Below are 23726 nucleotides of genomic sequence, written 5' to 3'. Positions count from 1 at the left end.
GCACACATCAGAGTGGATGACTGACCATTATCTCCAACTTAAAATGTCAAGACTGAGCTGTTGTAAATCCCGATATGTGCTCATTGTACCACAACCTCTCCAAAACCTTGCTAACAACAATAGCAATCAGCTTCAAATTGTCTGGGCAAATGACTTTGGGCATAATTGTGGATGAAACCCAGAACATCTCAAATTTGGCCATATCTTGCAGATTCCTTGTCTACAACATTTGGAATATATTCTTATAACCTTACACTCCCTCTTCACACTTCACATATCTCAAGTACAGCAAATTCATTGTAGTTTGACTCCTAAATTGTGCTATCAGACAAAGGCACACACACATACACACACACACACACACACACACACACACACACACACACACACACACACACACACACACACACATTTTCGGAACCGCTTGTCCCATACGGGGTCACGGGGAACCAGAGCCTACCCGGTAACACAGGGCGTAAGGCCGGAGGGGGAGGGGACACACCCAGGAGGGGACGCCAGTCCGCCACAAGGCACCCCAAGCAGGACTCGAACCCCAGACCCACCAGAGAGCAGGACCTAGTCCAACCCACTGCGCCACCGCGCCCCCCCAGACAAAGGCAGCACCTCTATAATGCAGCTATTCAGCTAACCTACAGCGTTGCATTACTCTTTCATGGCACACCAGTTTTGAACACTGTTTACTGGGTTCGCATCACGTCCCACATCATATTCAAGACGCGGGTGTTTTCCTCAAGGGCCCCACATACAGCATCTGCTGAGTGCAATTCAATTATACAGAGCCCTTGACAGCACTGTATTCTGCATCCAGAGGTCACTCGGTTGCACCAATATTGAAGGGCAATAAAAAGTTTCTTCTCAGTGATGGTCCCCAGTGACAGAAGGATGTCCCGACCATAGTAAGAACTGTTGAGTCTCTTCCCATCTTAAAAGGCTGAAAACTCACTTCTTCAGACAATTTCTTTCACCTGAAGCCTGACCATTTTTTTCAACTGTTGACTGGACATGAATATTAAGAGAATAATAGTTAACAGCTGAAATAGAAATAGACTTTGGCTAGGTGTAAAACCGTTACCTTCAAGAGTCTTGCTTTTTGAGTTTACTTTGTAGCTCTGTGAAAAAGTCATAACTGACTCTAAGATGCACATGGAGAGAAGGAGGTGAGACAACAGGTGGGAGGAGAAGAAGCTGAGAGAGGACTAGTGTTGGAGGATCTGGCAGTTAGAGATTTGAGCACTGAAGAGTTTCACTATCCATGCATATATCTTGTAGCACGTGTGGGAGTTTAAAAAGCATTGACACTTAGCTGCTCCAACGCTGTGCCTCAGGCTCTAGGACTGAAATCAGCTGTTCTACTCAGGAGAACCGGTACAAGGTCAATGGAATAGGGGGATTGAAAGTCCCTCAGTAGGAATCAAGTCAACCCAAACATCACCAGGACATTTTGCCAGGATGCCCAGGCAAGAGAACATCTAAGGTTAATGTGTCTGTGATATGTGTTGCTTGTGTAGTCATGCCGCCAGCAGAAACCTATACAGAAATTCATTTAAAAATCTGACCATTTATAGCAGTGAAAATGCCAAAGATGAATAATCGGATCAACAGACATAGCAATCACATGTAAACAGATCTGTGCATCACCTGAATGGCAATGTTACCTGGGCCTGCATTTAAAAGGGCAATCTACAACAAGGCTCTAAATAACACTCATTGAAGACATGGAATGAAAACCCAATTCTCATTGCGACAGAAGTATTACAAAGCTGGTGCTGTTGCATGTGTATTTGTCAAAAATGGAAAAACATTCTTAAAACAATTTCCAGTGAAAAGCATACAGTGATGTGAGGAAAGCAAGAAAAGGTTGTCTTTCAATTTTGAAAAAACTGAAAGTGGTTGACCACCATGGTATATTTTTTACAAAATATGATTACTCTCAAATTCGTGTTTTTCCAGTTCCATTTATATCAGCATGGTGTCATACTGAAACATACTTGAGCAAACTGAAAGTTATGCTGTAATGTATATACAGGTTTCCCTTGCTTAATGAACATAATTCCTTAAAATCTGCTTGTAAAATTAATGCTTAATTACTCAATTTAAATGCAAAAAGTAAATAATGCATTCCTGAGCCTCAGAGGGTTTGCCCAGTTGTTTTAAAGCAAAATCCCTTCCTTAGCTTTTAAATAAGGTGAAAATGTAATAAAAAGAACAAGCCCTCAATATCAGGACTGTTCTAGACACCTTTAAATAAAGTTCTCCAAAACCAATTATATTTGGCATCTGAAGAGCCAAAAAAAAAAAGTTTATCAATTGACTTGAATTGAGGTATCCTAAGGACTGAAATTTAACATACTTTGTGTATGTTATCTGTTCCATAATTAAAAAAGTTACTTGCTGTATATGCAGTTGCTTAGTTGATGTGTACTGGTTTGCATAGTGGTATGTGACAAATTGTACTCAAAAATCACGTTTGCATCTCAGTCTCTCCTTCTGTTGATGTAAGGTACTTTTTGTATTGTCTTCTGTATGTCACTTTGGAGAAAAGTGTCTCAAATTCTAGAAGTGATGCACTTCGCTCTGTGGTAATTCCCTTGGGAGAGGAAATCAGCTTCCGCTTGCAGGGAAACTGTCCAAGTGATAAACATCCCCTTCCCCCCAGACAAGGGGATTTGCACCTGAAAATACATTCCTGATCCTTATTTCATCCTAATCACCACCAACAGCGAAGTCATGGTTCAGGAATCAAGAGATTGGATAATTAAGATTATTTGGTTCAGAGTGGCGTCCCGTCCTGGGTGTGTCCCCTCCCCCTCCGGCCTTACGCCCTGTGTTGCCGGGTTAGGCTCCGGTTCCCCGTGACCCCGTCAGGGACAAGCGGTTCTGAAAATGTGTGTGTGTGTGTGTGGTTCAGAGTGAGGGGCATCTTAATGATTAGAGCACCCATTACTTGGGTTAATCAGGTCTTGTTTTCTCCTTTAGCGGATCCTCTGTCCTTTTGCCTCTGACACAGTTTCCCGCCCTAGATCCATACACACGTACGTATGTCATTTTTTCCTTTTTTTCTTTTGCTGTTTTTATATGATTTGTTACCTTCTCTGGTTTTGTAGGAGTGCCTGTGGCATGACTGATCCCAGTGTTGGTCTTATCTTCTTTGCTTGGTCTCACGGGGGTCTCCATATCTCCCTCACCTCAAAATACAGCCATCCCCAGTCCTATTGTCAGCATCCTCTCCTTCTCCCTGTCTCCAACACCTCCTGAACAATGGGGTGCAGAGGTTGCACTCAACCTTGAAAGTTTTCTGCTTTCGTTTCTCTCCTGAATCTGATCATTAAAATTTGTGCTGTCGGCCTTCTTCCTCTCATAAGAAGGACAAGCACGCTCCTTGTCATCTTCCAGAGTTTCAGCGAATCTGGTGCCCCCATGAAGGTGTGTATGAGCTGGTCAAACTATACATCAATATGACCTATCTAAGACTTCCAAAACAAACCATTCTAAAATGAAAACCAGGAAATGGGGAGAAGTAATACACTTGTTGTTCTCTGCAAATATGTTATACAAATCTTTGAAGTTACTCATAGCCAATAAACTCATTAAAGTCAAAGTCAGGTCCTATCTCTGCTGAAGAAAGTGCTCTGCTCTGGAGAGGTAGTCTCCCTCTCTGTTCTTCAAGGCCTTACCATAAGAAGTTTTTTCAGTTATTGATGCCATCAGATATAATTCTTTATTGTATATTATTTGTTTATAAAGACAGATTACCCTTAGGTTTGTCAGTTTTCTTGGTTGGTTTTTGTGTTTTCATGTCAGTTTATCAGGGGAAAACTTTTCTTTTTATTCCTGAGGAGTACTGCAAGGCTCTGTTCTTGGACCCTGCTACTCATCCAATACATTGTAAACTATTTCTTTAGCTTGTTCAGCACTGTCCTACACAGTCCATTGTTCATTTCCTTATATCATCTTTTTCCACAAGAAGAAGCCATAATCTGCTAGCTCTGTAAAATAATCACATTTCATTTGTGAATCTAATATTTTAGCAACCTCTATGCCTACATACTGTAGCAATGTGTTTTTTGACGTTATGTCTTAATATGGTCTCCTTTCCAGATTTTCAACCAGAAAACACAAAGCAAAAAACACCTATACAAATCTAATATTTAGATATGTATCACACACACACACATTTTCAGAACCGCTTGTTCCATATGGGGTCGTGGGGAACCGGAGCCTAGCCAGTAACACAGGGCGTAAGGCTGGAGGGGGAAGGGGACACACCCAGGACAGGATGCCAGTCCATCGAAAGGCACCCCAAGCGGGACTCAAACCCCAGACCCACTGGAGAGCAGGACTGTGGCCCAACCTACTGCGCCACCACACCCCCTATAGCTGTGTATCATGAAATATAAAATATTTGTATTGTTTCAGTAACCTCATTTCTTGCCTAGGGCAGTTACACTCTGTTATGAGCAAATTATTGTTGGTTTCACCATTATAACTGAAGTTTCTCATCATTTACACTTTATTTGTCCTGTCATGACTTCTGCCAGAGGCAATCCTGTATACCAATTATAATTCTGTAATGGACTCCAAATCAGATTCTTTCATTTCTTTTTCTATTTTTTATGCTATGTGGATGTATTGAAAATTAAAGCCTTTTAACAGGAAAATAGAAAAAAACTGTTTTGCTTCTGCCAGCACAATTACTTCAGAATACACTGGATCTTAAAAAATTCAAGAGTCCTAGTGTTTCACAGTCAGTAATTTAAGACCTTTACTACAGAATTTGCTGCATTCTGTTAAAATCATGGCTTTTTGGGTCTTTTCTGACTATAGTGCATTACACACACACACACACACACACACACTTTCAGAACCGCTTGTCCCATACGGGGTCGCGGGGAACCGGAGCCTACCCGGTAACACAGGGCGTAAGGCCGGAGGGGGAGGGGACACACCCAGGACAGGACGCCAGTCCGTCGCAAGGTACCCCAAGCGGGACTTGAACCCCAGACCCACTGGAGAGCAGGACCACGGTCCAACCCACTGCACCACCGCACCCCCTAGTGCATTACAATGGACAATAACTCCTAGTGAGGAAAAAATCAATTTCAGCCTTACTTCATTGTCGCAGTCTCCTTGTGTCAGAGATGGTGATACCAAAAGTATCTTAAAATTTTCTGTATACTGGACACTCCAACTGTGGCTGTCCTATCCTCTCTGTCACTCCACTGCATGTCTGTGACCACTTCTTCATTTCCTTTCAACCCTCCCTCACCACTAACTCCTCGTCTCTTCCTGCACCCATTGTCACTTTTCACCGCAACTTAAAATCTCTCTCACCTTCCTGCTTTGCCTCTGCTACTCTGGCCGCTGTCCCTTCTGCTCCACAATTCTCAGATCTATCTACAGATGATGCCACTAACACTTTCCTCTCTGCCTTATCCTCCTCCCTTGATTCTCTCTGTCCTCTGTCTTCTAGACCACCATGCCCCATTGCTACCCCACGGCTGTCTGATACATTACGTGCTAACAGGACCAAACTGCAGGCTGCAGAGTGAAGATGGCGTAAATCCAAAACTCCATCGGACCTGGATGCTTACCAGTCACTCTTAGCTGCTTTTCAGTCTGCTGTCTCTTCAGCTGAAACCTCCTTCTTCCACAGCAAAATACAGTCTGCATCCAAAAAAACCACACAGACTCTTTGCAACCTTCTCATCCCTTCTGTGTCCCCCGCCACCTTCTCCTTCCTCTTCTCCCACTGCTGAAGACTTTGCTTTGTTTTTCAGAGACAAAGTCAAAGCGATCACTGATAAATTCTCACCATCAACCTGCCTGGTTCACACTGGACCTCCCTGAGAAGCTAACCTCTCCAACTTCAAGCCGGTCTCCGAATCTGCTGACCTCTTGATATTGCGCAGAGCCACCACCTGCTCTCTTGATCCAATCCCATCGTCACTCCTTCAGAACATTTCCCGGCAACTCTCATCCTTCATCTCTACAATCATTAACTCCTCACTCTCCTCTGGCTGTTTACCAGCTGTCTTCAAAACCGCTCTAATTTCACCTCTGTTAAAAAAATCCTCCCTGGACCCCAGTCTGGTTAAAAATTACAAACTGGTCTCTCTCCTCTCCTTCCTGTCTAAAACCCTAGAGTAAGTGGTGTGTGATCAACTGTCCGATTTCCTCACCCAGAACCATCTCCTTGATAGTTATCAGTCTGGTTTCAAAGTTGGCCGCTCTACTGAGACTGCCTTTCTGGCAGTATCTGATGCCCTCCAGGCTGCTAGAGCTGCATACCTCTCCTTGGTCCTCATCCTCCTCGATCTGTCTGGAGCATTCGACACTGTCAATCACTGGATTCTACTTTCCTCTCTTAAGCAGCTTGGGATCAAAGGTGCAGCACTCAGATGGTTTGAGTCCTACCTCTCTGACAGATCCTATCAAGTGGTCTGGCGGAGCTCTCATTCTTATCCTCTGCCTCTCTCAACCGGTGTTCCGCAGGGCTCAGTATTGGGTCCTCTTCTTTTCTCCATCTACACCTCCTCCCTCAGTCTGGTCATAGCCTCCCATGGATTCAAATACCACTGCTATGGTGATGATACCCAGCTTTTCCTCTCCTTTCCACCTGGTGCATCAGACATCTCCACATGCATTGCTGCTTGCCTGTCAGACATCTCTTCATGGATGTATGATCACCTCCAGCTCAACCTCTCCAAAACAGAGATTCTTTACCTCCCAGCTGGCCTGTCCTCCTGTCACGACCTGTCAATAAAACTGGACAATTCACTCATTTCGCCTAGCTCCTTTGCCAAGAGTCTGGGAGTAACAATTGATGCGAGTCTGTCATTCTCTCAGCACATCTAAGCCACAAGCCGGTCCTGCAGATACATCCTGCATAATATTCATAGGATCCGTCCCTACCTCACTACTGACTCTGCCCAACTACTTGTCCAGGCCATGGTGACTACACGTCTGGACTACTGCAACTCTCTTCTGTGTGGCCTTCCTGCTAATGCCATCAAACCTCTGCAGCTTCTACAGAATGCTGCTGCACGAGTTGTGTTTGATTTGCCAAAGCGCTCCAATGTATCTCCTCTACTCATCTCTCTGCACTGGCTTCCCGTATCAAATTCAAAACCCTGGTTACTGTGTACAAATGCATCAATAGACCTGCTCCCAGCTATTTACAGGACTTGATACACCCCAGCCAGGCCCCTTCGCTCATCTATTTTTAGTAATTTCTTATGGAATTACGATGTGTGAACAGTTACACTGTAAATGAGCTGTTCACGCATCGTAATTCCATAAGCATCCCCAGATACAACCTTTATTCAGCCGCTACTCTGGCATTGTACTTGCTTATTTGTGTATCTTATCATTTAAAAAAAAAAAAAAAAATTGGTGGGATGGTATCAGGATTTGCCTATCCTGTGTTTTATGCACCTACTCGATTGATGAACCTCGGTCCAGCAAGTGGTAGGTAACGAACTAGGTTTGCTTGAGACTGTCATGTCTGCAGCCATGTCTCCTTCTCTTAATGTAATGCATGAATTGTACTTTTGCTGAGATGTACGTCGCTTTGGACAAAAGGGTCTGTTAAATGAATAAATGTACATGTAAATGTAAACAGAAGTAACTTATTCTTGGACAGCCACATTCTGGTGACAAGTCCAATTCCAGAACAAACTGGTTGGTTAATTGATATAAAATAAGACTGTTCCTCAACTTTTCAAAATCCATAGCATTTGAGTGGTTTTGGTTGTCCTAAGAGAAGCTCAACAGAATGAGGCAGGCAAGATGGGAGTTGAACTTCCAAGAAACAAAATTTCATCCATCACTTTTAATAGACAGGATTTTGTCTTTCTGGTACACCATGGAGCTGGAATGGAGAGCAGTCAACCGAAAGGAAATCCATTTTCTTCTCATGACAAGCAGTAAGTTTATATCTTGATGAGGTACATCATGCCTTATACTTTCCCCATATCTACTGACTGACACTCAAGATCAAATATCTCCACCCTGGATACATTTCTTGGTTTCCGATATTTTATAGAACACGTTGCTCCTCATGGCAACATATCAAATTTAATGGAGGATGTAATGAGAAAGGGGTAGTAGATAAAAACTCATCGCAGTGTTTATTATTCCTAAGATCAAGCTGTAAAATAATTTATAACTTATACCACATAGTTTAAAAAATAATTTTACATACATAAAAATTTTTTTACAAATCCTGGAAGAGATGTTGACAGTCCTTAAGAGCGTCCCTTACAGCATCCCTTAACTGGAACAGATGAATGTTTAGTGTACCGCCCTCTCCAGCATCTGCCTCTGCCCCCCACTCACACTGCTTCAGGGCAACTTCACCTCCACCCTCTAGCCTTCAGATGTGTGATGGCATTATGGGCCAGAGGTGGCAGGGGTTTGAGATAAAGGACATGCTGCAGGGCTCCAGCCTGAGCAGAGACACTTCTGTCTCAGCTCATTGTGCACAAAGTGGGACAGAACTGTCACTTGGACTTCCCTGTGTTTACACACACACAATCCTCATGCTAGAGGCTCTGTGTTCCCTATTTTAATTAGAGCCAGGTTTCTTGATTCCTCCTGTTTTAACTATTACATGTCTCTATGTTTTTTGTTTTTGTCTCTGTTAAGGCAATCTGAGGCAGTTGGTAAAGGTCCAATAAAAAATAAACTGAACTCAATTGAATATTTAAATAACAACTGAGTACACTGCATTTTATAACAGTATATGGATATTGCTGCTCATCAGATAAGTTTTACATGTCTTAATTCATGTTTGATATTTTAAAATTGCGTGATATTTAGCTATCCTGTATAGCATCAAGGGTGGGGGGGGACTGGTGCAGTGGTGCAGTGGGTTTGACCAGGGCCTGCTCTCTAGTGGGTCTGGGGCTCAAGTCCCACTTGGGGTGCCTTGCTGTAGACTGGCGTTTCATCCGGGGTGTGTCCCCTCCCCCTCCAACCTTGCACCCTGTGTTGCTGGGTTAGGCTCTGGTTTGCCATGACCCTGCTCAGGACAAGTGGTTATAGACATTGTGTGTGTGTGAGTGTGTAGAATCAGTCTTCTGTATATGCCTGGCTGAATAAGTGATGGATATATTTAGCATTTCACATGCTCCAGGTGGGCAGCGCTAATTTATACTGTGCAATGTTCTTGGTCTGTTCAAGTCAAGAGACAGACCCAAGAGTAGCATGATTTTTTTTTTTATTTCTTTTTAATAAGGATTGATATCATTTCATCTTTTGAGGTAGTTTACATTTAATTACTTGTTTTCAATAAAGGTGCTAACAGTTGCAATAAGCCTACCTGATTTGAGAAGGCTGTTGAAGAGACTTCCCTGCTACATTTGGTAGCATATGGGGCAGCTGGTAGCATAGTGGTTAGCGTTGCTCCCAAGAGTCACAGGTTCAAACCCCACCACTATGTGTAGTTTCCTTGGGCAAGGTACTTGCCCTGAAAATTGCTCCGGTAAAATTACCCAGCTGTATAAATGGTTAAATAATTGTAAGCAGTTTAACACTAAGTTGCTTTAGAGAAAAATGTCAGATAAATGAATTAACTTAATTTCATTTCAGGCTAGTTTTGGGACTAATGTGATCCAGCTGTCATGATTTGGGTCAATGTCACAGCCTCAGCCCTTTGAGACAAGGTTGTAACACAAGCCAGTGCAAGTACTGTGACTTTCATTAGAAATCAAAACAGATTGCTGATTCATCAGCACCAGAGAAACAATCAGATATCTATCATCTGAAATAGTAAGAAATAATAATACTGGAGACAATGAAATGCAGAGCACAACAAAGTCTATTATATGTAAAGAGCATGCAAAATTTAAATAATTTGTAGACTTCCACCTTGGTAATTTGTAATCTATTATCATTATTACATTTATTCACTTAGCAGACACTTTTCTCCAAAGCAACTTACAGTGGATATTATGTAGTGTTACTAATCCACACACCTTATTTGTCAAGGTGACTTACGCTGCTAGGTACACTGCTTACGGTGGGTCACTCATCCATACATCAGTGGAACACACACTCACCGTCACTCACACACTATGGAGAAACCTGAACAGCATGTCTTTGGATTGTGGAAGGAAACCAGAGCACCTGGAGGAAACCCACACAGACACAGGGAGAAAATGCAAACTCCACGCAGATTCAGCAGGGATCGAACCCACGTTCTCTCACACCACCCAGGCGCTGCGAGGCAGCAACGATACTCACTGTGCCACCATGCCACCCCATTATTATTATTATTATCATCTTCATCATCATCATCATCAGTTGAACAGCACTGGGTCACAGCAATGCAGAGACAGAAACAGTGCATGGGACATACAACAAGGGAAATGGTTACCATATTTCACAGGTGTCATTAAACAGCATTAAGAAGTTCCAGAACGGTTCCAGACATCCCAGGACTCGTGTGAGTTATCATAGAGACAAAAGGTTACTTTTTCTAGCAGAGGACAATTAGACACTTTGCCAATCCACATTTTTCCAGGGGGGGGGGACTTCAGGTGTAGACCATAACAATAAAGTAAGAGAAATAACCCTGCATTCCATAACTTCGTCATAAAATTATGAGGTTTTTTTACTGTAGGAAATGTTTCTGCTTTGTTGTTCATGTGTTTACAACACTGCATTTGACCTTAGATTGTCATCATATCATTGTTATGCTGTATCTTTGTAAGCACTTATGTATTATACATACCTTATATTTTCAGTAACCTTGCACAAAGACATCAGCCAAATAAATCAAAATGAACAATAACAGCAAACAGAAAAGGCCTCATCTTGAGAGGGAGAGTAATCTTTCCCAGGATGCTGACTATACTGCTCTTACTTACCCTAAAATGAGATGAAAAAGCATACCAAACACAGGCCACCCAAAATTTGTCAGTAACAAATTGCTCACCCCATCAGGAAGAGCAATTCAGTAGTACACCATAGATAATAAAACTGAGGCCACAGCAAAGCCTTGTGGTTAATTCTGCTTCTTAGACAGCACGCACATTTGCCGTCAACCAAAGATACAGAAAGACTGAAATGGAAAGAGTCAGAGTCTTTGCTGTCAGCCGGGTCCATTCATAGTAATAGCACTCTGCCATCACTGGAACCCATCAAGTTGTCTCCACACACGAATGCAGGTTAGGGCCTTAGAGAAAGTGAAGTCCGGCAGCATCAGTAGAGGTTGTAATGTCTCAACAGGCATAGAATCCATCTGAGCATTGTCCTGTTGTGAGAATCACCCTGTATGAGTCCTCAGAGTTACGTTAAAAGCCTCTTAGTGGCAAAGTGCTTGTCTGAAATCCAATAGCTGAACCAGCAGGGGGGGGTTTAGGGGGGTAACTGTTTGTACATGAGAAAACTGCTAAAGTTGTGAGTATTTTCCTTTAGTTTAATTTTGTTTTGTTGTAACTTTTCATGTGTTTTTTTTTTTTTTTTTTGTCTTCTGGTATGTTCCATAGTTGACCCTTGCGGTGCTTCGAATGCCAGTGACTGACCCAGCACTGTGGGCACCTTTGTGATGTTTGCAGTTGTTTAGTGGGGGCCACAGATGGAGATCAGGTCACAGCCATAAAGATGTCCACAGCGATAGGATAGATAGATAGATAGATAGATAGATAGTAAACCAACCGGTTAATTTTTCCCCAGAGGACTGGGCTGTTTGTATACCTGTGATGGAGCTGAACACCTATGAGGGCTGTTACCCCTAGCAGAGCCCAGACACCCAGTTCTACCTGCATCACATGAAGAGCAATAGATTCAACAAGCCTGGAGCCTCAATGTTGTCAGTGTCAACTCTTTGTGATCATAACTACAGGGTGCTTACGTAAAGTCTTGTCCTTCACTGGTGACCTGGAACCTAGGGAAGACATTAAAGGTCAGATCACTGTGAACCAAGTCTTCTGTAGAGTTCTAATGCCAACGTAATGCTCGGTGCGTGAAAACCTATTAAAATCCAAAGCCCTCCATACTGATCCTGATCCTAGCTGATTCATCATTGACACACAGAGTGCATGAATGGGTAGAGGGTCATTCTCCCGCCCCATAAAAAATATACCACGTTTATGTTTGTGTCCTACGCGTCATTATGTACGTTGGTCTCTGGAGAAGCTGATAAAGGTGTGCCACAGCTGCAGAAATACATCTCGCACCAGAAGGTTGCAGGTTCAAATCCCAGAGGGACAACCATCCTGAGTTTCCTCAGGAAAAAGGCATAGTTGTTACGCAAAAATGAGCAGGTAGCTGTATTTCATAAAGGCAGCTCAGGTTGAAAATGCCTATCACACTGATAGGCATTTTTAACAAAGGTACAAGAATGATGTGCATTTTTTCCCCAATGCAAAAAAAGAGAGCGACCAAGGTATTCCTTATTCTGCATCACAGTTTTATTAAAACCAAAATGTACAATGCTACATTTTCACCAAAGGCCCACAAAGACATTTTCTCGTCATTTACATTTGGCTCTTCATGTTCATGGCATTTACAGGGCACGTGAGAAAGCGGAGACGTAACGCTACGCGATCCAGGGCGCGTGCAGCTCACTCGATCACATGACCACGAAGGGCACAGCGCAGGGTGGTGAAGTGTTACCCAAACACAAGTGTACTTTCATCACCACGTCACGGAGGCGAAAAACACTCAGAGGCTGCAGTCACCGCACGGCTAAAAGGTCCTTAAAGGGTTGTCTGTGCAATGCGTGTTTTTCAAAAAGCCACTCAGGTAATCGTTCTTCACGGAGCACGGTTAGAAGACATAAATGAGTAACAAGTCCAGTTATATGCAAACAATATACAAAAAGCAAGCTGGAAAATGTGTCACTCCAATTGGTTATGTTATTATGGTACGTAATGTGTGCTGCAAAGGTGTCGTGTTGCCATGCGCTCCCTCTAGGTGTGATCAAGCAGAGGTAGAGTCTGGCAGCGTCGTCACGAAAACACAGCCTCGGCATCGGCAGAAGTAAGTCAGAACTCGTGCTTCTACGTACTGACAGAAATATAAAAGGGAGGGGAGGAACGTGTGACTTTTCTACCCAAAATCCTCAGCTCTGTTTCACTCAGAGCTACAGGCGTCGATCGTATCGTAGGTCCTAGGTTCCGGTCGCACCTCGGCAGGATGTGAGATGGTGGGGAAGCAGTTGCGACCCCACTACGTCACACATGATTTTAAAAGTGGCAATCTGCCAGCAGCTTCATCACCGAGTCAAAGGTGATGAGCCAAAAGGCACTTTCCACAGGAGCCGCAAAAGGGGGCGTGGCAGCAGTCGGAGGACAATGATCTGACTGGGGGTGCGGTGGGGACTGGTTGGCGCTACGGGAGATACTTTTCTACCAGGTTCTGCCTCTTCAGGTTTGCCGGATGTGAAACTGTTTGAGTCTCGTGTTGTGCCTCGTTGTTTATTACTGCCCACCTGGAGCTCTGTGTGCGAGTTAAAGTAGCTTTACCTCTTTGATTCTTTCTTACAGTTCAAACTCATTGAATCAGAATCCAAACGCGATCCAGATCTTAATCAAACAAGTGCACACGATGCACTGCAGCCCACAGACAGGGGTTTGTGCCAACTCTAAGGTGCTGACCTTCCACGGGAGAGGTCGGGGGTTACAGCTGAGCGCCAGCGGGAGGGTAGTCGGTGACAGAGGGTCTGGATGCAGACACAGGTCCTTCACACAAGGCCGCTCGCATGCTTTCAGGATGTGCGGCGAGACATTCCGTGTGCGGAGGGTGAGGGAGAATGGGGGTTAAAGGATGAGAGCAGGGAAGGAAACATGCGGGGAGAGAGAGAAACTGCAGCGTTTATAGCGTGGACTGGCCAATCACTTTGGGCCCTGCAGTCCGGGGCTCCACATCCGAGTTACAGCAAGGCTCCAACTGAATGCCCTGCAAAGACAATGAGATGGATCTATAAAAGCATCATGGGTGACAGCAGGCAATACCAACTTACTGAATATTTCTATCAGATATACACTGCTTACGCGCGTACACTGGTTAACCCAATCCGGTACAGTGGATACGGCATTGTTTATGGAGTTGCTGCGGTTTGTCGTCTGTGATGTTAGCACTAACATCTGGACTATAAGCTAACAATCTATGTGCACTGGCTGCTGGTGGTACAAACAGTCAAGTTAACAATTTCTGAACACGCAAACTTTTCCAGTTTGTTTATAATAAAATTTTTCTTAATTTATACACATTCAAAAATTGTCGGAAGGATCACAGGCTGCATTTACCCTCCGAGTGAATAAATGTCAGTACTGTGCACCCAAACAGAATAGCATGGAACCACATTAATTCAACTCACTTCCACAGTGGCTACAGCTCCTTTCTGATGCTCCCGAGTGTTGGTGGTCAATAACAAGATGACAAACATTTTGCATGTTACAGGTCAGAAGTCGACACAGAACAGACTCAACATAATTTTATGCTATATTTATAATTTAGGTAGTAGTTTCTGTTTTAATGTAGCTCTAAGTTCATAAAATATTAAAAGTATTTCAGTATTTTTATTTATTACAACTATACCTGAGACTGTTATTGAACCTAACTTATGAATTAATCAAGGAATGTACTATTGAGCTTTTATTGCTAGTGAGTTGGGGAGCGCGGTGGTGCAGCGGGTTTCACCACGTCCTGCTCTCCGGTGGGTCTGGGATTTGAGTTCCGCTTGGGGTGTCCTGAGATGGACTGGCATCCCGTCCTGGATGTGTCCTCTCCCCCTCCAGCCTTACGCCCTGCATTGCCAGGTTAGGCTCCGGTTCCCTGCGTCCCCGCGTGGGACAAGCGGTTTCGGCCGATGTGTGTGTCTGTGATTGTGAGTTATGATGTAAAAGTAACCGTAATTTTCAAACAAAATCAGTTGTGAATAGACTTCCGATCCTAACTATGTTTGTAAGATGAGGAGCTACCTTATCTGTGTAAGAGTTTTGCAATGCTTTCAGAGTGCTCCCAGTACTGGTTAAGTCTGCGTTTCCTATGATATCAGGGTCAATAGATGGCGTACAGTGTCTTGGCAACAAATTCATAAATCCCTACATGACATAACCCAGCAGATACAAATTAAGAATCATATCTAGATCCAAAAACCATGCAAGCAGAAAATTGCTTTCACTGGTTTTATGAATCAATGTGTGATTTACTTTATGTACAGTCGATAACCAGTACATCTATTACATAGGTCTAGATGTTACTTATCAGCATTTGTGTCAGCATGTACTGTATGTCCATGTGAATATGAGATGCTAATACGCATTAATGTTGTGCATTTTTACTTCCATATGTGACAATATTAAAATTTGTGTGCATCTGTTACATGCATGTTGTCTGTGTTTGAAATTATAGTTGACATTAAACCTGTGTGCCAGTCCTGGACATTATCCACAAAACACTGCATGACCGCCAACCTTCAAGAACATCACCTCATGAGGGCTCTTCACTACATAACACACACACACACACACACACACACACACTTTCTGAACCACTTGTCCCATACAGGGTTGCGGGGAACCAGAGCCTACCCAGCAACACAGGGCATAAGAGCGGAGGGGGAGGGGACACACCCAGGACAGGACACCAGTCCATCGAAAGGCACCCCAAGCAGGACTCAAACCCCAGACCCACTGGAGAGCAGGACCCGGTCCAACCCACTGCGCCACCACATCCCCCTATAAAAGGGGCACAAAAATAATAAAATTCAAAATACACAATGATTTCCTGCCGTCTTCATGATAAGCTGCGTTCAGCTCTTTTTCCTCTCCATTCAGTTCAAACAAAGAATTAATTTCCTGCATTCTGCCAATTAATTAAAAATAGTTGTAGGCTGTCTTTTTAATTTTAAGCAGACATATTTCATCTCTGTTTAAGGTGCTTTTAAAATGTTTACAATGAAGTAAATGTCATACATATCACCAGTGTTAAGAACTTTCTGAACCCATAGCCACTTGTTATGTTCAAAGCCCTGTTTGCCCAGCTGTTACCATGTTTCAGAAAAGACTTTTACGTGTATGTATTAATTTCCAGAAACGAAACTCTGAGGAATCTATGCCGTTGTGCAACAGAATGTTAGTCTTCCGCTAATTATTATTTGCTGATGGTAAGGTTTCAGGCTGGAAGGGTGAGATAAGTTGGTATGTCTAGGTGCCGAGATAACTGGTGTTGTATTGTCCTATTCAGTTAAGTGTTTTTCCCAACAGGCTGTCTACTGCACCATCAATCAGATTTCCTCCACCAAGCGCTCCATGCAGCCAGGAGGACTCAAAGTCCATGTCACATTGCCTTCTCTAGCTTCTTGTACCAAACAGCTTATGCAACTTGACCGTGAGACACCATCCAGGCATTTGCAAGACTGAGCCCTCAATCCTTCAACCAGGGTCTTGGGCAGAAAAAGGATAATCTTCACGTCTCAGAAAACCATTTTGCATGGAGCTTAAAAACGTGCATCGCCTCCCAACCTTGTCTCGGCATATTTCACACTAAAATGCTTTGTCCCTCTCTGTGCATCTCTTTCTCAATCTTCTCGTTTCAGTCCTTTTTTCTTACTATCAGAAGAGGTTCCATCAACAATATGCACCTTCAAAGGATAATGAGCTAGTAATATGTAGTATGAGCAGCCGGTATCAACAAGACTTATTCATAGACCCAGTGTGGCCTCTGACATGTGTATGCAATCACTGCAGGTTATCGGTGGCAGAAATCCCCTCTATCCCAAATTGCTGTCCTCTGCCATGGACAGCTGGAATTAATGAGGCAGTTTTTTTTTCAGGCAACATGCATGTGACAAATGCCAAATGACAAACCATAGCTTGTGGTAACTGAAAAGTTCATGCTGTAGATAAAAAGAATGTTCTATCTATTTACCTGTGTGACATTTTTCATTTTAGAAATTGTGCATCCAAGGTCTAAACCTACTGCTCTGTGCTTGCATCATTTAAACACTGTCTGGGTTTCTGCTGCTGCTTTTCAATTCAGTCTGGCACTGGGGCCAACAGATTTGCAGTAGACAAACATACCTGGCCACTCTGCAAATGCCCATTGAAGTCATGGTTTCTCGGCGAGAGGAAGGAGTCATTCACAGTGGTCTTTTCCGTGCGAGGAAGGCTGGGGTCACCATCTTCCACCCCGTTGGCCTTATGGATGCAGAGCACCTTGCGGAAGCTCTGCTTGAAGTTGTCGGAAAGGAAGCCATAGAGCAGAGGGTTAGCGCAGCTGTTGACGTAGGTCAGGATGACGGTGAAGAAGTAGATGCCAGCCATGACGTTGTTTTCGGGCAGGATGACGACTAGGTTTATCATGTTGGTAAGGTAGAACGGCAGCCAGCAAAACATAAACACAACCACGATGATCACTACCATGCGTGTCACCTTGCGTTCTGACTTGCGCCGCTTGGTGAAACCGGCACGTGCCCCAGAGGATTTAACTTTGATGACAATGAGCAGGTAGCACAAGCAGATGACAAGGAGTGGGCCGAAAAAACCCAGGATGGCTGTATATAGGATGAAGGCAGTGGACCAGGTTGCCTTGGGCTCTGGCCAGTTCATGTTGCAGGTGTTGAACAAATCCTGTACATCAGAGAAGATGACAACAGGCAGCACCACCACAAAAGAAAGTGCCCACACCGCAGCGTTGATGACCTTAGCGACCCTCGGTCGGCGCCATTTGGTGCTCTTAATGGGGTGCACTACAGCCAAGTAGCGGTCAATGCTCATGGCCGTCAGGCAGAAGATGCTAGTGAACTGGTTGATGGAGTCTGCCATCATGACCACTCGGCAGAGAAAGGAGCCAAAAGGCCAGTAAGACAGTACATTCTGGGTGGTGAGGAATGGCATGCCCATGATATAGAGCTCATCAGCCAGCGCCAGATTGAGGATGTAAATGTTGGTGACGGTCTTCATTTTGGCATACCGCAGGACTACATATATGGCCAAGGTGTTGCCAGTCAGGCCAATAACAAACACAGTAAGTGAGATGACGGCTGTCACCATGGTGCTCTCGCCTTGGAAGGGCATGCTCTGTCCAGAGACATTCACAGAGACATTGATCAATCCGTGGCTGCCCGTGTTGGCCACAGAATGATTGGAATGACCAGCAAGCAGGTCCCAGTCGGTGTGGTCCAGGGACTGCATCTTCTCAGTGGAGCAGGTGGGAGGGCAATTGAGCCTAACTGGAACAATGTCCGAGTGGCAGTCAGCTGAATAAGATACACCTAGAAACAGAAAAACAAGACAAAATTCATCAGTTTTAAAAAGAAAACATCTCTATTTTGAGACGCAGCGTTCAGTCAAAACATCATCTGAGTATGATAAACCTGATAGGCTTATCCGCATAAAATATCTGGGAACATTGTGAAGCTGACACTTTTAGGCTCGTGTTCTTGGGTTTCTTTTTGAATATCAATGGAGGGATAAACGACTTTGTTTCCAGTAAAGCAATGAACTCCCTGGGAGTAGAAAAACAAATAGAAATATGAGTCAAACACGTCAGGCGCTGGTCTGCACTGAGGTCAACGTGATGCCTTAAGTAGAATTGTCTCCAGTCTGGAGGCTTTGCGACTTTAATGTGATTTTGCTGTAATTCTGTGATAATGGCAAGTCAGAGAAATATACATATCTGTTCCTCACATGAACCAAAAATACATTAAAGGTGCTGTAAGCTGCTGCCCTACCTTTCCCTTCCTGTCCAAGGGAACACATCAAATGTTTAACCAGGATGTAAATCAAAATTGAAATGTTAAGAAAGCTGACTGTAAAGAGTGCTGACATCAGTTGACAATGTGTACATACACCAAACTTCATAATGCCCACATTTCCCTAGGCCATAACATCCAGTAATTCCCTGTCCCCTTAAACTACACACACAGTCTGAAACCGCTTGTCCCAGCAGGATCGCAGCAAACCGGACCCTAACCCGGCAACGCAGGGCGCAGGGCTGGAGGGGAGGGGACACGCCCCAGGCGTGACATCAATCCGCCGCAAAGCACCCCAAGCAGGACGCAAAACCCAGACTCACTGGAGAGCAGGACCCGGTCCAAGCAGGACCCGGTCCAACCCACTGCGCCCCCCCCCCCCCCCTTAAACTATTACATTTATAATCAACTTCATGGCAGCATTGTCCTACTTGGTGTTGCTTATTATCTAACGATTATGACAGATTTTTCTGTAGTGACCAGACTCATAAGTATAACTGAATTTTTAATAATGTAAGTAAATAAATAAGTAAAATAAATAAAGTAAGATGGATTCCATGGTGGCTTTGGACTTGCAGCTCAGACCACCATTCTAATTTAAGGTGTCATCCACCATGACTGACCATAATGTGTAATAGCTGTCCATCTTTATAAAGATAAAATATCAAAAAGACTATCAGAGCTGGTCCTAAGCATTTCCTACAGTGCTGTGAGCTCTAGGTCATTGGCTGTATTGCTGTACTGCTCCTCAAATCAGTTCTAGTACACCCCATGGCAATGCGTGATTTCCTGCATATACCTTAGCTTGATCCAGGTGGACATGAGAGGCCATTGCACACTGTTGAGTAAGAACTGAAAGTTGTGAAATTGTTTCCAGTCAAATAAATAAATCAAAAGGAGCATTAATGGAAATTTTAATTTAATCACTATCACAATTCTTCCCATGGAGTACTGCAGATTAAGAGACAGAAAATAAATTGACTGAAACAAAAAGTAATTATTGTCCACAAACCTGTAAAGTGCTCAGCTGTAACATCTGCTCTTATATATCCAAAACTAATCTTAATGGCTTAGCAATATAAACTCATTCGGGGATAAACAAGTTTTTTTTTCTGTATCATCGATATCATATATCTTACTGATAGCAATCAGTCTGCTGGAAATACATGTTAAACCTAATCTGCAGAAGGCATTTAATACCCCAAAAATGTCTTTTCTGACTTCATCATAGAGCTACCTAAGGCCTAACTGATATATTACACATCCAGATTACAAAGAAACAGTGCCACCACTGGCACTGAGTTCCTCTTGGACTGTTGTCCACCTCTGCAGTTGAGAAAAGGATACCTCACCAACCCAAGGGGATATAGGGTCATTGGAGACAACACAGCCAAGGTGCACAGATTGCCCTTTCAGTTCATGCAACTGAACGCCATGGTATATTGTTCATATTTTTCACAGTATGAGCCACTCACAAGTCTATGATCCGTATGTAGTGTTATCAGCCCACACCTTGATCACCAAAGTGACTTATACTGCTAAATACCGTACACCACTTACAATGAGTCAATCATCCATACATCACTGAAACACATTCTCTGAGTCACTCACACTATGGGTCACATGGCTTTACCAATCCCCCTTAACAGCATGTCTTTGGACTGTGGGAGGAAACCGGAGCACCCAGAGGAAACCCAGGCAGACACAGTGAGAACATGCAAACTCCACACAGACTGAGTAGGGATCAAATTCAGTCATTATTTCCTGAGAGTTGTGAAGGTTACAAAGTTATCGCAAGAGCACAAGGACTTTGAAAGGTGTGCTTTTTTGTACTGATTCAAAGAATGGCAACCCATAGATTTATTCGCTCATCGATTCATTGATTACACAGGATGGAAGGAGGATCTTGTGATCCAAACTGTTTGCAGTGTTCCTTTCAATAGAAAAACCTAGTATGCACACAGCTATAATTTTGATTTCATACAAAAGAACTCTCTAGCTTTGAAATTTAGCAATGTGGGCATGATTATAAATACTGACTATCATGCTGGTTTCATCATATCATTCCTGGTTTGAAAATATTCCCATGAAATGTTCAGCAAATGACTACACCCTGCAGATGTATGGGTTTTATAAGGTACACTGTATTTCATCTTCATTTTATTGTTTCTCTAGTAAATGAAGGTAAACCAACTTGCAGTGAGGCATAACAGCTCCCTTCCACAGGTCAGAGTCCAGATTCATTAGCTGGATTCATACTACCATTTCTGAAGTGTGAGGTGGACTTTTGGCCTGTACGCTGTATTTCAGTTCTGTGACAGTGCGGATCCCTTGTAAATCACCCCGGTGCCCACAGATGGAGATGTCAATGGAGGTCTCAAAGTCCTCAGGTGGAGGTGTCAACGCAGGTGTCAACTTCCACAGTTGGAGGTATCAGTGTCTACACCCAGGTGAAAATGCCTCCAAACAAATCCCACCTATTTCAGTTGTTTGATCCCCACCTCTGCTTGGTGCTGGTTGGAAGGGGTGTGAATTTGCTCCCCTGTTTTTGAGCATCTTTGATTACAATGAGTATAATTTTTCATAATGCATCACATGGAGAAACAATGGCAGAAAAGAGAGCGAGAAAATCCCTGATGGAAAGCCTGCACTTCCTTGGTGCAAAACCATAATATTGAGAGCTGGTCTAGGTGTAGGAGCCTTTAGAGTCGCTGTTTACTCTAATTCCTCCTAATATTTCCAGTTCTGCAAATTGTCACTGACTTTGACATGGAAAAATATCAAGGAGAAATTAAGCACATGCTAAGTAATCAACTTAGGCTAGAATACACCCATTTCAAACAGGTGAAAAGATAGAAAAATTAACGGTTTCCTGTGTGTGCGTGTGTGAATTTTTAATACAATTTCTATATTATACTAAGGAATATAGATTCCCGTTTGCAATGCGCAAACACTTGAATGTAACTTTTATTTTAAATTTCTAATTTTAATACAGTAAATTGCCGAAGTATTAGTAAATGCGTGTCATGCAGAGACTTGGAACGACACAATAACTAGTCTAAAGGCTATTTTAAATTTCTGTTTTGCGCAGACCTAAATGCAGTCACTAAGAGTTAATTATAAATTATAATAATCTAGAGCTTCTTGGTTAATCATAAGCGTGATTTGCACACTAATGTCTTCATAATGTGAATTTCCTCCAGGTAATGTGAGGGGAAAACATGGTCAGGTGTGTGTGTGGGAGAAGGCTACGCGTTCCTCTGTGATCAGGGAGATCGGACCCCAGTGCTGCTGTTTTCTGCTCTCACCTTCAGCCTGCTGCTCTCCAGCGCTGTACCACTGACTGAGCTGCACCCCCGAGAAGCGTCCAAACATCAAAATATCCAAATATCCCACTCTGCCAACATGCGCCTATGCACTCCACCCGTGTTTATTGTGGGCTATATACTGTATAATAAAATGCGACTGTCTGCAGGTGACAAGACAAGCATAGACGTCGACGGACCTCTAGGCTCTAAAATCACCCACAATTCATGCGCTTAAATATTAAAAAGTCAAAAGACATCCCAAGAAATCCGAGTGGTCGGGGATCCACTTTGGACACATTTCCACAATCAGCTGACAAATCTCAGGCGCGTCCCTGAGCTCACTGCGCGTTTCTGTCCCGCTGCCACTGAAGAATCTTAAAAAAAAATGTAAAATATGTTACACCGTAGGTCTACAGGCCGAAAATTCTCAATAAAATAAAATACCGAACCATGATGATTCTGCTTCAAAGGTGGGAAAAATCTCGTATTATTATTATGAGCATTTTTATCTACCTCCCCAATATAAATCAAAGCGGTTGAAATCTTTAGTTCAAACAAAGAAGTCACTGTATGGTCTTCTGTCCTGTTAATTTTAATTTGTTACTTTCTATTTTCTTCGGAAAGTGGAGAAGAACACATGAACCTGCGCGCACACACACACACACACACACACACACACACACACACACACAGACCTGGCCGCAGCTCCTCACGCGCTCTCCGCACTGCTCCTCATCCCTTAGGTGCGGCTTCGCCGCGTTTAAGTTGGCGCTCCGTTGCTCCCCCCGTGTTCCTCCTGTATCCCGAGGCACACGATGAGGATCGGTGGTTCTAAGACGTTCTCCTCAGTCCAACGGCAGCATCCCTCGGAACATCGTTACCAGCAGTGTGTGAGCGCCCTTCCCACGTGGAGCCACTCATGAACTTGCCATCGGTCCGCCCGGGAACGGCCTGGAGCCCAGATCGATTTAAATCACTGATGTATAATTAGAAAGCATTTAATGTATGGAAAAACATTTGGATTTTTCGGAGAAGTGAAGCGCTTTTTTGTTCAAAAAAAGGAGAAATCGCTCAGGTGTCTCCAGCCAGGTGGTTGCACGCGCTTCGGGCAGCAGCCTACACACGCACGGGTGGGTTCGGAAAGGGGGGTGGCCGCACCGCAGCTATTTATCGGCGGCAGAGCAACGTGACACTGCAGGTTCCACCTTTTGTCATCGCCGTCGCCCAATTGCAATTACCTTTCTGTCCTCAGCGCACTCTCACCTGAAGCGCCGGCGCGTGCGGACAGGCACCTGAATTCAATCACGAGTTTATATTTTCCTGCAACACTGTACCTAGCAGGAAAAAAAAGAATGAGAAAAAAAACATAAAGCAAGTAGTGCTATTATTTTGTCCAATTTCTTTCTCGTTCAACAGCATCGGGTTTGGAGTGCGCGCAATACCCAGGCTGAGACAGATGCCGGGTCCATCGGGACGGGATGCAGACGGGTGTGATGTGATGGAGCCGGACATCCCAGGTCAGTTCACATCATCGCGAGACAGATCTTAGCGCTGATACAGGGACACCCCCCCCCCACCACCACCACCACCAGGACACTGGGGTGGGGTTGGACGTTCAGCGCATTGTAAGTGTAGATGCTGTGAGAGTGTGAGAAAACGACCTCTCCCAGGGGGCAGCAGGGACAACAGGC

General features: G+C 43.8%; 1 protein-coding gene and 1 long non-coding RNA gene across 2 annotated transcripts; one reads left to right on the top strand and one right to left on the bottom strand.

Moving 5' to 3' along the window:
* The first annotated feature begins 12689 nt into the window (after positions 1-12689).
* LOC108938847 (uncharacterized) lies at positions 12690-17020 on the top strand. Its single transcript, XR_001966465.1, has 3 exons — positions 12690-12771; positions 12943-13008; positions 16239-17020. It is a non-coding gene; the product is annotated as an uncharacterized LOC108938847 (long non-coding RNA).
* Positions 13000-23164, bottom strand: LOC108938839 (somatostatin receptor type 5). The gene is made up of 3 exons (XM_018759793.2): positions 22731-23164; positions 17055-18247; positions 13000-13926 (listed from the first exon to the last, which is right to left on the bottom strand). Exons 2-3 carry the CDS (start codon positions 18165-18167, stop codon positions 13843-13845), a joined length of 1197 nt encoding a protein of 398 aa, XP_018615309.1. The 5' UTR covers positions 18168-18247; positions 22731-23164; the 3' UTR covers positions 13000-13842.
* Positions 23165-23726: the final 562 nt, after the last annotated feature.

This window comes from Scleropages formosus, chromosome 2, assembly GCF_900964775.1.
Source record: "Scleropages formosus chromosome 2, fSclFor1.1, whole genome shotgun sequence".
Classification (NCBI taxonomy): domain Eukaryota; kingdom Metazoa; phylum Chordata; class Actinopteri; order Osteoglossiformes; family Osteoglossidae; genus Scleropages; species Scleropages formosus.
Note: the sequence above shows the minus strand (reverse complement) of the source record. Positions and strands in the feature narration are given on the sequence as shown.